The following is a 16,508-nucleotide window of genomic DNA, read 5'->3' as shown; positions in this document are numbered from 1 at the left end:
AGAAGCAACAACACTTTCAAGTGAGTTCTTTAAAAAAAGAGTTTTATTGTTACAACTAAAATGAGAACTGAAAACTTGTATGGGAGATTGAAAAACTGTACAGTTGTACTCTAACCTGGGAGGCCCAGCAGCGGCTTACACAAAAGACAAGATACCTGAAACTGTATTATACCAAAACATTCAGCTTTTTTGTTGAGTTTTTTACACTTTTTTTTTTTTATAAAAGTTTATTCTATGGCAATCTGTAAAAAAGAAAGACCTGATGAGTAAATATTTGCTTAAGGCAGATAGCAGAGCAGCTCACTAACTTTCTAACGAGTCTAACATGGATGTTTGTCCATTTCCAAGAACAGGTTACCCAACACCCCACTGTGCTACGGTATATACACCCCCCAACTACCACAGACAGTACGGGACAGCAAACAAAATGGGCACAGCTCAGGGTTGCCAGCCCTGCCACACCTCCCTGGGCCCTGGGCACTGCCACTGCGTCCCACACAGGCTCACAGCCAGGAACACAGCAAAGGAACAGGCACCAAGAGGATGCTCCGAGCTCTTCTGTCATCTGCAGGAACTTTGTCCGGGTTAGAATCATTTGCACCTGAATAACTCTGTGTTCAAAGGAAGGATCCTTTGTTTTCCTGCCATAGCTAAGATTTAAAATATTGCCTCTTGGGAAGGGGGCCAGAGGTGGGTTGGGTTTGTTTCTTTCCCCGGGTGTCCCAGTGCCAGGGGAGGTGTGGGAGGGCTGCCTGAACTCTCTGGAATGTCTGTACTACACTCACTCAGCTGAAAGGAACATGCTACCACCGGGCACACGGAGCACACGGGATCCCACGGGAAATCATGCCAAGGATTAGGCGAGTACACGGGCTCTGATAAACACCAATCGGTCCAGTGCTGAACAGAGAGATTCAGCAACACCCTCTGAACCACAGCCACTAAGGATCAGGTCATGCAAACACCATTTGGGCACATCAGGAAGCGGGAATATAAGTTCTGTCACCTTTCAAGCACGTGGTGTTTCATCGGGACGCCGCAGACTTCACATGCACTTTAATACAAAGGGGTACAAATGGTGCCTCAGGGCAGGGGCCTGCCCACGCTGCAGAGAACAGTGGGGACAAAGCAATCACAGAATGTATCTTAAATACACAGATGAGCCATTATATATTACCATTTTTCTATACTCATTTTTCCCGTTTCCAATAATATAACTAAATATTGACTGATTACAACATTCCTCCTTTTCAAGTACTGGTCTGACCAACAGTCTCACAGGTAAAGGATTGATTCCCAGTACTACCTGAGGATTTATTATTGTACTCTTGAAAAGCCCTTGATGCAAGCTTAACAAAACACAAAACAGAAGTAACTCCCACCCCCACCCACCCCTTCACCTACTCAGCCCCTGAAGGAAGAGCTACACCTACAGCCAGCTTGGCAAAAATAAATACGGAGTGGAGGGGCTCCCCTGGGCTCCTCCACAGCGAGGGCTGCACTGAGGGCGGTTAAGTGCTATAAAATCTAGAAAGACTTTAGAAACAACACAGCTCAGTGACGCTGCTGCAGATCAGCTGTCACGGGGCAGTTCAATCACCGCAGCTCCCAGGAGTGAGTTTGCTCCTGCCCTCTGCACCACGGCACGAGCAAAGCCATCTCTGCTACTATTGTTTAAGCTATTAATCATTTGGTATCGCCCCGAGGAACAGCACCGGGCGCTCGGTGCGACGCTGCCCGCCAGCGCCAGTCCCTAGCGGCACCTCAGCCCCCGAGCCCGGGGCTGGGATCCCTGCCGGAACGAAGCAGGACACGCCAGCCCAGCCCCGGCCAAGGGAGCTGCCCAGAGCCCTGCAGCATCCTGCCGGGCTGCTCCTGGCTCAGGGAAGCCCCAGCAGGGATTGCTCGGGAGCCCCTCGCTGGGGCCACGCTGGGCACGAGGGAGCGGCTGCAGAGTGAAACTGCGTTTTACATTCCAAATGCTGAGCTTTAAGGACTGGTCCTTCCACGGGCACGGCCCCACTGCTGGTGGACGTGGTTTGGTTGAATTTCCCTTCCTGTTTCTCTCCCTCCCCTCGACCTCTCCCGACCCAGAATATAAAAGTAAAAACAGCTTTAGAAAGGATGGTGCAATGTAAAGAGGCATATGTGCAAGTAGAGTGCAACAAAAGTCAATGAGGAGATACACTTAGTAAAGAAAAAAAAAAAAAAAAAAGAAAAAAATCCAAGAGCTGGACATGTTGGGATACCCTGAGCAAATGCAGAAGCCTGGTTCTATCAACACAAGTAAAACAATCAGCTCTTTAAGAACAGTTATGCCAAGATTAAATATATCAATACCACAGGCACTGCCCACAACTCAGTCTTTAAAGATGAAGTAAGCTTTAAAAAAAAGACAAAAAACAAACCAAAAACCAACCACAAACACACCTCCCCTTCCAAAAGTTTACATTCTTCAGGTATGTGGGTTTCTTTTTCTTTTTTTTTGGGAACTTGTCAATGTAAGTCATGTATTTGGTTACAACACTTGGAGAGTACAAGCAAGTTTCACTTGTGCCTAGTTTTTCTGAAACAAAAGAAAACGAACTGGCTTTTTAAAAAAGGCTAAAAACAACAATGTGTTGTAATTCCATTATTCAGTTAAAAAAAAAAAAAAAAAGAACAAAACAAAAAAAGGAAAACAGACTATTTGGCATTTTCTCTGCTTACTCCTGAATATTTCAAGGCCCTGAGATTACAATACTATGTTCTTGGGACCACAGGGCTGGATAAAACCCTAGTGCATCAATTCTCTCATTAAGCCCTACCCAAAGTTCTGGCCTTTCCCCCTAAATCTACCTGCTCTGAGCCAAGGCTGCCCTGCCTCGAGGGCTCCGAGGAGCTGAGCACGAGCCGGGAGCGGCGCTCCCGCGGCGGCTCCGGGGCACCCGTCAGTGGAAACACACCCTGTAGCAGAGATAAGCTCCTGCCGTGAGGAAGGTGAACATGCAGATGTTCACTAGGAAGGGCTTCCAAGTCGCCACCACGTTGTCATCCTCCTCCTCGGAGCGCTCCTTCGGGGACTCCTCCTTGCGGGGCGAGAGCCGCGCGTTCTCCCCAACAGTTCTCCTCCGCGGTTCAGTGTCGTGACTAGTGCTGAGGACAGAGGGAGGGACATTCAGGGCTGGGCAGGAAGGGATATTCCGTGCTGGACTGGCCGTGGGGGAGAGAAGCCATGCAAGAACACCACAGAGCTGGAAATCTCCCGGAGCTGCAGCAGCCACCTAAGCACAGCCCGTCCCCAGTTAGGACACAGCCGGCTGTTCAACAGAGGTTTAGGAAGAGCTTGGGAGGATTCTGTACTCTTTAAAGAATTAGCTTTAACCACCACCTGCTTTCACTGCTCATCACAAATCTGCACCAGGACAGGCAGTGAATGAACCCCGCTCACACCCACGGGCGGCTCAGGGCAACGCCAGAGCTCTAAACTCAAGCACCTGCCCAGAAAGGGATGGAAGGCGGCTGCTCTTTCGGCCCTAACCCCCAAAGAGCATCTCAGGGCAGAACTGAGCCTCTCCCCCGCCAGGTCACGCCCTGCCCGTGGCTCTGTCTCCAGAGCTCAGCTCTAAGGTGCGCTGTACCTGTCTGTGCTCGGGGCCGCAGCTCTGCCGTCCGGAGCCGCCTCCTCCACGCTGCTGAGCGAGCCCCTGACCTCCTCCTCCGCTGCCTGCGGCTTGGGGAACTCCGGGTGCTCGTGCATCCTCCCGTTGTGCATCTCTGAGGTTCTCTTGGGGGGCCTGGGAGGTGGGGGCGTGTGCTCAGGGGGAGGCTCCAGGTCCTCATTGGAGAGCTCCTTCCACTGCTCCTTCACGGAAGGACAAGCCCTGTTAAGCTTTTCTCTTTTATGGAAGCTGCTCTAGCTTCAAACTTCACCATGGCAGAATCTCTACACTCTGCCTTTTAATTAACTCTTAAAGTGGCTCTTCATTTGTACTGGGAAAAAAGAAAGAAAAACCAGACACAAGAACTCCAAGCCCAAGCTCTGTCCACTACACAAAAAACATAGTGGCCATAAAAGCAAGAAATTCCAATCTGCTTCTAAAAAGCTTAAGCAGTACAAAATCAAATCTATTTTGCTGGAGTTCCGCTTACCATAAAAAACCCTGATGAATTTAATCACGACACTTAAATTTCAGGCATGTTAGAAAACCTGTGCTGTCTGAAATGCCAGGGGAGGCTGCTGCAGCAGCTTCACCCCAGTCACTGTGCAGGAAGCACAGGAGGCACCTGCTGCGTAACAGGTGCTTTTGGAAATAAATAAAATACAGCACTTTAGGTCATGACAGATTGTAAAGCACTGTACCTAAAACCCCCATAACATAAACACGCACTGAAGCTGAAGCAAGCGCCAAATCTGAAGCTTCTTTCCATCCTGTTCCTCCCACCCACTTGCTGCAGCTCCCCGGGAGCTGCCAGGAGCACTCACTTGCACCGAAGCATCTCCCATGATGAATTTTGCCCCTTCAATAACAGCCAAGTAGGAGAACCGGAGCTGATCTGCAGTCTGGATGAGCCCCATCCTGTACTTCCTCATTTCCAGGAGAACCTGCTTGACGTCCACAGAAGAAGGATCTTTCCGTTTGTCCATCTGCAGATAAAAAGGCGAAACATGATTTCTGCTCTCACGAGGTTCACTACAGCGACTCATTTTGTGGCAGAGCCCTCGTACCATGCTCCACATCACAGAATGAACCAACTCACACACAACTGCTATCAGCAGCTCGTTACCGGCTCTCCGAAAACACAGAGAGGAAAACACCGAGCCTCAAAAGTGCTGCTTTTCCCGAAGGCAAAGCCTGTCCTTGTGAATCATTCTGAAAACCGGAGACTTCTCCTCCCCAGACTCAGAATGGCTCCTGAGGAACGAGACCTGCCTTGGGATACACTCCCGACAGAGCGGAGTGGAACAATGGCCCAGCGCAGGGAACCCTCCCCAGCCCCTGGCCCGGCCCCCCGGAGCTGCCCCGCGCAGCAGCCGCCCTTACCAGCAGCAGACAGGTGTCCACCAGGCAGAAGGTGCCCGACCTCCCGATGCCAGCGCTGCAGTGCACCACCACCGGGCCGTGCCCGGGGCTCAGCGAGCCCGACTCGCGCACCTTGAACAGGAAATTCAGGAACGACGCCGGCGACTCCGGCACCCCGAAGTCGGGCCAGGTGGTGTAGTGAAAGTGCAGAATCTCTCGAGTTTCCTGGCTCTGCAAAAACAGCGTTGGGAACTCTAAGTTGGGGTACACCACTCAGAAGGACTGGGAACAGCTGACTTAAATTCCAAGGACAAGGTCTGAGGGAGCTTTTATAAGAAACTAATCACAAGTAGCGGTCTCTTGTTGTGAAGGCCTCCACTGGGAGCAAAGGGAATTGGATAAGTAAATTTACTTATTTAGAGTTTAGTTATTTCAGTACAGTTCAAAAGCTTGTGTCACTCTGGGTACGGCTGAGACATCAAAGTGCCTGGAGGGTCCCCAGGTATGTTTCATAAATATCCAAGAGTTTCATTTCCACCAAATCCAGGACAATTCATGACCACTAATTTCAAGCCCATGCTGGTGAGGAGATGAACTTCACCCCAAGGAGAACAAGGACTGGGACTGGATGAGATCCGGTACTCACGGTCAGATTTTCCAGCTCCAGCTGTCGTACTGTGTAGTAGGATTTTATATCTTCAGATATCAACGTTAGTTTCAAATTTGTATCTTCAAAAAACATGTCTTTCTCCTCCTTCCGTGGCCAGTACTGTGCACACTTTACCTAAAACCAAGCAGGAGACACATAAATGTCATTACCCACTTCTGACTGAATTGCAATTTTTTTATTAAGGTCTCCCAGAGACTGCTGCACGCCAGGGACTTTAATGAGCCAACCAAATAGGAAAGCAGCACATTTTGAAGGAACTAAAATACTCATCAGCAGCACGAAAAGGAAAGTCTGCACCCGAGCTTCTGACAATGAAATGTGGGGACGCTGTGCCTGGGAGAATTGGCTCCTCCTGCTGCCCCCGAGCCACTCCTCTGCCCTGGGATCAGGATAGCAGCAGCCTCTTTTGTTAAAGGGCAAACCAAAAACGGGAGAACGATGCTAAACCGACAGCAGGCTCAAGACTAAGATGACTTCTGACCGCATTTTAATAAATAAAAAACCCCTTCAGCATTCTCTTCATAGGTAGACTAACAGTGGTTTTGCTCAAACTAATTCCAGTTGATCTTGAAATCCTCTTGTTTATCAGGGTGTAGAATGCAGTTAGAATTCTCTGCACTTTTTGCTTGGATTTGTATTAATGTTAAAGTGATAGCATTTGCCTTTGTGCCTAATTTCTCCACAAATGTGTCTGCAAACAATATTTCGTTGTGCTCCCCTCTGAGTCTCCCACTGCTGTTTGCTGAGGAGTGCAAGCTCTGCCCTAAGGGATCACAGAAATTTGTTTTGTTCAAAACTACAGCAGTGCAGAGAGGGAGCAGGAACGGCTGGAAAGGAAGAAACTATTGAAAAATATGGTTACTGCACCTCTTTTGAAGATTAAATTTCACTTGTAGTACAAAACCCAGCAAAACACTGCAAACTCCAGACCGCAGTTTATTAAAACACAGCTCATTGCCCAAGAATTTTCCTGATTGTTGGGAATGTTTTCCTGATGATGCAAAAGCATGTACCACCCAGTTATCACTGGTGGATACCCAGCACACTCACTGCCCTCCTCCAAAATGTCTTCAGACATTATTTTACTTTATTCTGTACAGCAGTGACCCTGCAGGGGACAGTGTGTCCTGGGGGGCCTCTGCATGATCAGAGCTCAGCGTGTGATGGAAACCTGGAGCTCCAGAGCTCCCCTCTGTACTGCAGAGCCCTGGGAGGAGCACTCTGTGTACCCTGACAGCAACCCCAGACCCCCTGGTTAGCAGCAGAGACTTCCATTAGTGTGGAGTCATCCCTGTGTTTTATTTCAGCCAAATTCATGAGAAATTAGGACCCATGATTACAAACCGAGTGATTTTCTGACTGCAGTAAGATCAGTTCAGCAGGTATTCAGTTCCAGGCACAATTTCTTAGACAAAACTACTCACAGTCATCCCATGCCATTCTTTGGGTTGGTTTTACTTGGGTTTCTTATTACAGAAAACCATAAATGTGATGAACACATAGCTAGAACTGGGTGAGTACTTACAGATCCCTTTTCCATCACTCTGTTCAACATGACAACACCACGGCTTTTCTGTTCCCAAACCATCTCCCAAAAGTGACCACAAGTATTTGGCAAAGGTCCCTGCAGAGGCAGAATCCCCAGAAATAAGCATTATTTTCTGTAAATGTCAGTGCATTCTTCCCCAGTAACAGGCCCTGCACAAGGCAATAGATTTAAACAAGTAACAAGGAACTTCTCATTTAAAACTGTAAAAAAATGCATTGAGACAGCTCTAAGTTCCACGTTATGAATTTACCCACGAAAGCATGGTTAATCTTCCCCTCCCCATACATTAGAGGAAGAGAGACACAGTCTCCATTTGTGAGAACAGAACTGGGAGTGAAAAATGCTGCATTTTCTTAGGAAAGGTACACAAAGGTCATGGGGAAATAAAACCCACTGACTAAAAGCAAAAATAACATCTGTGTCTAACCACCCTGCAACCCCTCATCCTTACTCAGGACACTTGAAAATTACTCGCCTAAGTGATGAACATCCAAAAGACTGAAAGGATGCAAAATCAGTAACAAACTGTATGGTTTTCCAGAATCTTCACAGATTTACTTTGGGACTGAATGGAATGGTGACTCCTTTTAAAGACTATCTATTCCCAAAGTAGATTTCCTTGTAACTTCCTATTTCTGCTAAGTTCCTTTGCTATTTTCTATTCTAAAGCTCTAAAGTTTGGGTTTGACCCACTCCTGTGCTCAAAGAGAACAGCAGGTCCTCAGAAGGAATGACTGGATTTAAATAAAGCCATTCACAGCCATTAGATTTGGCCCAGGACAGTAACCAAGATCAGTCAGCTGCACATCTGACTACTGCACAGAGTTCACCCCTGTGATGAACCCCCCCATCCTGAGAAGGGCAACTGCACTCTGCTCTGCCCATTTCTTCCTCAGAAGATTTATCTCTATTCTTTAGAAACAGGAAGGAAGAGCTGTCACTTGAAAATATTAATCCCAGTCTACCTTTATCTAAAGTGTGGGAGGAAGGGGTAAAAAAAAAAAAAGCCAAGATTAGAGGTCAGGACAGTCTCCAGGGAAATGAACATTTAGGACAAACAAGAAGCCTGGCACAGTTGCTGGCTCTCACAATAAGACAACAGGGTATGTGAGTACTTTCGAATTTGTTATACAGAGAGGTGTGGAATTGACAGATTCAGGGAAAAGCAGGGACTTTTATACACACACAGATGTTTCTATGCACTTAAGTAGCTTTACAATAAAGAAAACAAACAGAAAACCCATGAAAAACAACTCCAGAAGATTTTTTTATTATCCGCTGCCAGCAATTACCTGGGTAAGGATGTAGCTCCTTTGGGCCTCTTCCATTTTTATCAAACTGGCATTGATATAGTCATTGTCACCTTGGTTTAGCTTAATTCGACTGTGATCAACTGCAGCACAATTAGAAAACACTGGTTAATGAACGTGGAACACAGCAGAGGGGCTGCAAGAACAGCAGAGTGAGCACAGCTCACACTCCACCTCCCAAGAACTGCAAGGGTGAAGTGTCTGCATCTGAAATAATCCCCACCGCAATTTCCAAACCAGATCACGCTGACCTATTTATACAGTTATCAAGTTGTTGGTTTTGAATAAATCTAATGACACAGCTGCTTATCTTTTCAGCTTAAACATTCAAATACAGCTTGTTCAAGGTTGTTAAAGGTTTGTCTAAACATATATTGGGCAAACAGGACAGAGACCTTTTACTCTTACTGACGTTTAGCTACTGTACCCAACCCAACCACCCTTACATGTACAGAAAAAATTATCAAAATTCAAGAAAGATGGCAAATGAAAATTATTTTTTAGTCACTTGCTCGACTTGGGACTAAAGAAACCGAACCACCAACCAAAAAAACTCAATACACACAAGGGTTCCCACATTTTGCGAGAAAGCAAACACTGGGAACAGGATTATCTAAAGGCAAGAAGGAATTTGTTACTCACAACCTCAAATATTAGAACTGCTTACTAAAGAAAACTACGTGCAACGTTTCTGTTCTGCTCGACACTCCAAAGGCTTCGGCAGCCTTTAAGCACCAAGGCAGAAGTTCTGTCCCAGAGCAGCACTCTGGGCTGGGACAGCAGCTGGACATCTGCCCTGGGCCTGCTGAGCTCAGGCAGTGCTGCACTGGCCCTGAGGGGACACATGGCCCCAGACTGGCACTGTCCTGTGCACAGGGGGCAGCTCAGAGACCTCCTGGGAGCTCCCTGCAGGGCCAGAGCCACTAAATATTATATCTGATCAGATCCCTTAACTATTATATCTGATCAGATCCCTTAACTATTATATCTGATCAGATCCCTTAACTATTATATCTGACCAGATCTAACTATTATACCTGACCAGATCCTTTAACTATTACACCTGACCAGATCCTTTAACTATTACACCTGACCAGATCCTTTTAATATTATATCTGACCAGATCCATTAACTATTATTTCTGACCAGATCCATTAACTATTATTTCTGACCAGATCCATAATTTCTGAGCACGTGACTGCAGCCCTGCCCTTCCAGCACTGCTGCAGCCCAAAGCCCTGGATGCCAGGCGTGGGCAGGAGGCAGTGGGACTGTCCTTGTCCCTGTCCCTGGGATAACAGGAGAGCCAGGCTGGGAGCTGTGCTTGTACAGGACTGTGCTCAGGGGATGCATTTCAAAAGCCAGCTGTGGCCTGGGAGCTCTGCCCCCTCTCTGCTCCAAGAGCTTGGAGCTGAGCTTTCTCCCTGGCAGAGCTGTGTGCCAGACTGCTCCCAGCTCCCAGCACGGGCACTGCTGCCACCTGTGCTGCCTGGCAGGAGGCTCTGCTAGGGGAGAACGGCACACAAACCACCCCTGCAACTTCAGAAAAGCTGCTGCAGCCACCGTTCTTCTCTAGCAGAGGAACTCAAAGGTGAAGCAAGTTTCTCTCTTCAGATTTCTGCCCACAAATGCAGACTCTACTGTGTGCTGCTCTAGTACAGCCCTATGGATATAAAAGCATCCTGTGACAGCAATCTCACAAATAAATAAATATAATAACAAAGAGAGTTGTCTTGGATGCTTATCCCCTTAGCAGAATCCTGTCCTTACAAAGAAGATTTAGCTGTGAGAAGTCATTAGAGGTCAACAGTCTTACAAACAATGGAAAAGAAAGTGTACTTACAGGGGCTGACATCTCTGTACCTATTTCTATTTTTGTTTCTGGGATGTTTGGCCACTTTACATGGAAAATCACTGGCTTCATGCCTGATGTCCTGAAACAAACAAAAAAAACCCCTGTTAGGTATGAATCCGTCTAATTTCAAACCATTAGCTATTTTAAGACACATACCCATTTGACTTCACATCTTCATGTGAGGGAATTCTGGACAGAAAGCACTTTGGGCCTCAAATTAAGAATTGAGTTTAAATTTCTCAGAATACAACACTAACATTATTTATTAAAATACCATTAGTTTGCATAACAAAGCAGCACAACATCCACCAGGCATTATGCCTTTCAGCTCCTGAAGGAGCAGGGTCTCTGCCCCAAAGCACTTCCACATGAACTGCTTTAAGCCCTTGTTTGCAGCATCAGTGAAGATATCAACCCTGCTTCTGACTCAGCAGCAGCGAAAACATCCACTGTGGTAGAAAAGAACTCCTGAACCCCCCTTGGCACCACACACACACACAGGTGATTTGTCTAAGACCACTTCCATCATTATCCTGAGTTATCACAAAGCTGCAGTGCTAGAAGTCAGTTGTACCCAATTCACATGCTCAGCTAAAACAGATGCAGCATCTCAAACAGAGCACAGCTTCTCTCAGTTAGGTTTTTTCAGATGTATATTATAACTCAGCTGAGACAATTTCAGAAGCCAAAATGAAAAGGATTCTGCTGCCCTTGGACATTAGCCCTAATTTGCTGAAACAGAATTTCACATTGTAAATAAACACTGTGTGAGCACAGTTCTGCATACAGAGGATCATGTACATCGCTCGAGATTTTCTCAAGTGGGCCATCCACTGCAGCACATTGCCAGTTTGTCTCTTCTGCTGCATTATTCAGGTATGTACCAATTTACCCTGAATGCTACATGTCAGGAGAAGAGTTCTGATTTACATAAACCTGCCCAAAATTAGCACAGTATTCCGAAACTGAAATAAGGGCTGACATCAGCTGCCAGCTTTTTATAACTGAACACATGGCTGCCAGTATTTCTGCTTATGAAGAATGCAGTCTGGAGAATATGATCTGGACTGCCACAGTCTAATATCTCAAACATGAGGCAGCTAAAATGGGTGTTTTCAGAAATTTGTCTCTGACACTAGGTTGGTAACGTTCTACTTTACAGGGATTTATTCTTCTGTATCGATTGTATGGGATTAACAAGAGAAAAAAAAACAGGGAACAAGGAAAAATGGTTTTCTAGATCACTAACCACATTTCCCAAATGTGTGTTGAAAATCCCTAACACCCAAAGCCACCACAACTCCCCCTCACTTACGATTCATATTATAAAAGCATCAAAATGCAAACCAAACCAAGATCCCTGAGGAATTTTTCTGTAAATACTGGGCTATGTTAGCAGCAGCACTAACGCACAGTTTCATTTCACAGCATTAACAGATTTGAAAAAAACTGTCTCCTCTTTTAAAACTAAATGGATCAAGTGCTTCTTTACAGAAATGGAATTATGCAAAGGAACTCTAATACAATAATATTACACCTGAGCATCCGCGTGTGTGTGCACACAAACACTGCCAGTCCCCGGGAGTTCCACACATTCAAACACCAACATCAGGTACTCCAGGAACTGAAAGGGGCGATTTATTGTGCAGGGAATAGAGAGCTGGCTATTACCTCACCAGCAAATATCAGATCTTTTTCAAGAAGCCTAAAGGTACTTGGAGAATAATGGAGTTCTGGGAGATGCTGAACTCCCACAGGCACAGAGAAAATGGAAAGAAAGAAGTCACTCGTGCGCCTTCAGCAGACTATTTAAAAACAGCAGTGTATTTCTGGAGCATGTTTCAAGAAACAGGAAAAACCACGGGGTGGGGGTGGGATGGGAACAAAAGAGGGATCGAGATATGGCAACAGGCACTCGTGTGAAAACCCTGCCAGCACCCAGCACTGCACTGCTGAGCGTGATGAACACGGTGAAACAGAAAATCCTGGAGAGCAGGCACGCCTGGACATCGGACACGGCACCCTCTCCTCAGCAACGGGGAGCAAAGAGGTTTGGAGTTGTGGCTGGGGCTTTCTTTTTGGATGCAGAAGTTGCTAGAACACCTAAAGTGACCAAAGAAAATTTATCATCCAAGGTCACTTCCAGGATATAAAGTTGACTTTAGCGGAAATGCAATTGTCTTCAGCAGAGAAAATGTCTGGAGAAACACAACCCAGTGCCCACAGGAGTTACCCACAGGAGCTGTGCGGCCACGTCAGGGCCGGGTCAAACACTGCTGGAGTCCCATCATTACTGACACCACTTAGAGCTGCTAGGGTAGCTTCAGAACATGTCCAGAACAGACCACAAGGTCCCCACGCTGGAGAAATCTGACTCATTCACAGCATGGAATTGTTGTGCCCTGAGGAACTTGAAGCCGGCGATGTCACGAGAACTGAAGGTAGCGGACGAAGGCAGAGATTTATGAAGTTACAAAACACCTTCTTGAATCACACCCCGTCACACTGCAGAGATCCTGCCTGTCAAAAAGGAAGCTCGACATTTCGTCTAAAAGGTCGCGCAACATAAAACTTTAAAGAGGAAGGGCTAGAACTGAAGTCAGTTTTCCAAAGTCAAATGCTTTGGGTTTGGAGCATGAGTCACTTCATGCCACTCATCTCCTGCTTTTGAGCCCTGTCCCCCTAACACTTCGGGGGTGGAAAGAGGAAGTCTGCTGAAGCCCTGCTCTTCAAACGGGAAGTTCCTGCAGCTCTGAGCACAACTGCACATTGGGCTTCACTTTCCCCATCCTGCTCAGACGCCAGCAGGAGGATCAGAAAGAGAAGATGCACCTCAAAATCTTCAAGTAAATATAATGTTGGACCACGGGAAGAGTGGCCACGCCATCAGCCATCCAAGCTCATCGTGTAGGTTTGTGTATCAGTATTTTGAACAAGAACTAAAGGTGCAGTCTCAATACCTCAGCCTCACCAGACAGACTCCCGGAAAGCCTTGCAGCAGGGCTCAATTTGATCACACTGCTTAATTGCACCATAAACCCCGGAGCAGCTCAGGCTCAGAGATAACAATTTACTGTCATTTCAGCAGTTCTGCTCCTACGGGAAGCAGCAAATGCCAAGATCTTATCAGGGGCTACAGAATTGCTCCTAATCTGTCTAACCGAGGCACTCACACTAAGGAGAGCAATTCACAAAAATTATATAAAGACTTATATAAAAAAGCAATCTTAGCTTAAAAAACAGGTTTCCTCTTAAAGCTGCCACTGAAAAAAATGATGACACACGATACTGCTGTAAAAGGTGGAAGAGTTAAAAGTTACAATGAAGTCGAGTGGAAGGTGCTCTTTTCCCAAGATGCCACTCTGGGCTGGTTTCAGAAGGAAAATACCCCTAACAATCCCATGAGGTTGCAAAGACCTGTAGAGAAGAGCACAAGAAAACCAGCAAGTACCAAGACATCCACAACAAACACCTGCTTTACACAAATGGGAAAAGGTCTTCAGATTCAGCGTGGGAGAGAGCAACCTGAGGCCCAGAACTCACTCACTCCCCAGTAAAAGAACTTCATAAAGACATAAAGCACACAACTGCTCACGTAACCCACCCTGACAAGGAAGATTTGATTTCTTATCTTACATTAAGCTTTACATCAGGATATTTGGGCAAGAACAAGAAATGAGGATGTAGCTTATAGGTAAGAGGAAGGTCATCTAAAGATCAGATAAATGAACACACAGTTGCATCAGACAACATAAATCTTAACAAGCAGCTGCAGGATTTCAGCCAGCTAAGTGAAATAAATGTGGGTTTTAATGCCCTTTAAAAACATTTTATCTGGTCTCCTAGTTTTGCTTTCAACTAAGATATGGTAGTATTGATTTGCTTAGTAATCTCCCTCAAAAAAAAAAAAAAAAAAAAAAAAGAAACCAGTTGTTTCTTCCTGAGGTGGAGCAGCAGGGAGAGGAAAAGGACAAGTTGGTTTAAAGTTCAACACCACTATTACAGGAGGTTAAAATAAACAAATAAATAAGAAATCACACACTTGCAACACAGTTTCCTAGAAAGCCCCCTGCTAATTCAGCACCGCCAGGCACTCTGAACAGGCTGTGGCTCAGCACAGGGTTTGTGACACCAGTCAGCTGCTGGGAGCACGGAAATAACCCCCCAGGAGAATGTAAACTGGGCATGACTGCCGTATTAAATCATATCAACACGCGGCAAAGTGGGCTCATTTTTCCCAGGCCCATATTTATCACAGCTAGCAGGTATTACAGATTGTCTCCCACCACTGACCAGCCCCAACACGCCTCACTGGAGAGGCTCCTGACAGCAAACCCTTTATTGCAGCCACTTTATCAGGGAGATAACTGCACTCTGTAAATGCTCCGTTTAACACCTGCACCTGAACGGCTGTCAGGCCCTGGCTGCACTTCCAGAAGGGAGAAAGCCTCAGACTGTGTCCCTTCCAAACTCTACCAGTGCATTCCCAGAAGGAAGCACTGCTGTCAATAAACCACAGCAATGCTGCACACTTCAGCTGCTCAGATTCTCGCGTTGCTTCGGTGTCATCTGCAACGGGTCAAAACTGATTCTTCAGTTCTGGCTCTTTTGAATGTTGCAGCAGAGACAGGGAAATCAAAGAGCTAAACTTTACTATCAGGTTAAAGCATTACATGAGACTTCTCAAATTTCAGTAAGTTCAAAATATAGTTTGTCCTTGAAATTTATGACCCATAACAGGAGAAGTTCAGAGCTGCTGGCAGGAACACTCTACTTCTGCTGTTTTGTAGCCATGTACTACTGCCAAAACAGGAAACAACTGAATGGAGCGTCGGCGTAAGAAAACAACTCAAGTTCCCTTCTTCTTCTTCACATCCATCTCTATTTTTCCTCCCAGATACTCAATCTGCTCCAGAAGTGCATCTTGGACATTATTGGAAAGATAGAGACATCTGAGAATGCAAAATGGCTTTTTCTTGACAGCTGTTGTGCAAAAGCAAAGCTTTGCTATCTGTATCATCAAACAAAGCCAGTGCCAGGAAATAAACCACACTCTCATTAAAGTGTCAAGAGGTTCTAACTTAGCTGCTCTTCTCCTGTACAAAAAATAACCACCAAGATGAGATCCAGATCTTAATTTGCCCAAACATTAGGGGTCTCTACATAAAGAGTTTTGGTTTAACCTCATCTCAAATAGACTGGTGTATCCCACAGACCAGATATCCACATAACTCCTAAAGGAATTTAGTCTGCATAGCAAATCCAGACCTTAATTTGTTTGCAGTATGGGTTTTGTGTGAGTTTAAAAATGTATCATTGCCGGCCTGTAGGGTATTCCAGGCTTCACAGACTGACAACTGTAGTTATAAACAGTCCTGCTTTCCTAGTTACCTAATGCTTTCAATCTGACCTCTCAGAAGCTGTCTAAGAGCATTATAGCTTTTCCAGAGCTACCACCACCAAAAAAGCCCCACAAACAAACCTCAAGGTTTTGGAGGCTTCAGAGGAGAAAAAAACAGACATGAACGTAAGGGAGGGATGAGAAACAGTTCTCACACCTTTCCATGTGCTGCATAACCAAGGCATTTTCTAGAATGTAGGCAAGCTGCAAAGGGTATGTTTCAAGCTGGAAACAAAAGGACAACAAATGCCCCCCACTGCAGATAGTTTACAGTTTCTCAAGGGGATCTCTGGCTTTGTGAAACAGGAACCATGGAATAGTTTACCATGGAATTTTTACCTACACTCACTTCGAGTCCTCTACTCTCTTTCAGATAACCCCAGTTAATGTTAAGAAGGCAAGACTGTACTATCCCCCCCAAATCTTGCATAATCCATTATCACCATTCCCCCAAATCTTTCGTAATCCATTACCACCATGTAATCTTAAAATAAATGAACAAATTCGATTAATAAGATAATCAAATGTAAGTCCTGCTTCCTCACCAGGTAACACATTCGAGGTCTTACCAGCTAAAAGCTGAACGGATCTTTACAGATTCCTTTTCCTTTCCTCCCATTTTTGGTCCCAGTGTATGCATCTGCTCCAGGACTCTTGGCTCTGAACACATCCTGCTCTTCCATTCATCTGGGCATGCTGGCACACTGCCCACTGAAAGAA

The 16,508-nt window shown here is 45.9% G+C and overlaps 1 protein-coding gene across 3 annotated transcripts in view; it reads right to left on the bottom strand.

The window, feature by feature from the left end:
- Window positions 1–25: 25 nt before the first annotated feature.
- PTPN1 (protein tyrosine phosphatase non-receptor type 1) overlaps window positions 26–16,508 on the bottom strand; it is a 31,818-nt gene continuing 15,335 nt past the window's right edge. For 2 of the 3 annotated variants that reach the window (XM_058422736.1, XM_040080185.2), the window contains exons 2-10: window positions 10,376–10,466; window positions 8,515–8,615; window positions 7,199–7,297; window positions 5,650–5,787; window positions 5,025–5,234; window positions 4,466–4,627; window positions 3,621–3,844; window positions 2,946–3,135; window positions 26–1,105 (exon numbers count right to left, since the gene is read on the bottom strand). In XM_058422736.1, coding sequence (XP_058278719.1) covers window positions 1,046–1,105; window positions 2,946–3,135; window positions 3,621–3,844; window positions 4,466–4,627; window positions 5,025–5,234; window positions 5,650–5,787; window positions 7,199–7,297; window positions 8,515–8,615; window positions 10,376–10,466 — 1,275 coding nt within the window. In that variant the 3' untranslated portion in view covers window positions 26–1,045. Of the gene's footprint in view, window positions 3,136–3,620; window positions 3,845–4,465; window positions 4,628–5,024; window positions 5,235–5,649; window positions 5,788–7,198; window positions 7,298–8,514; window positions 8,616–10,375; window positions 10,467–16,508 lie in introns of all 3 variants that reach the window. The other variant, XM_040080183.2, reaches the window with a different exon arrangement.

Source organism: Hirundo rustica, chromosome 16, assembly GCF_015227805.2.
Source record: "Hirundo rustica isolate bHirRus1 chromosome 16, bHirRus1.pri.v3, whole genome shotgun sequence".
NCBI lineage: Eukaryota > Metazoa > Chordata > Aves > Passeriformes > Hirundinidae > Hirundo > Hirundo rustica.
Note: the sequence above shows the minus strand (reverse complement) of the source record. Positions and strands in the feature narration are given on the sequence as shown.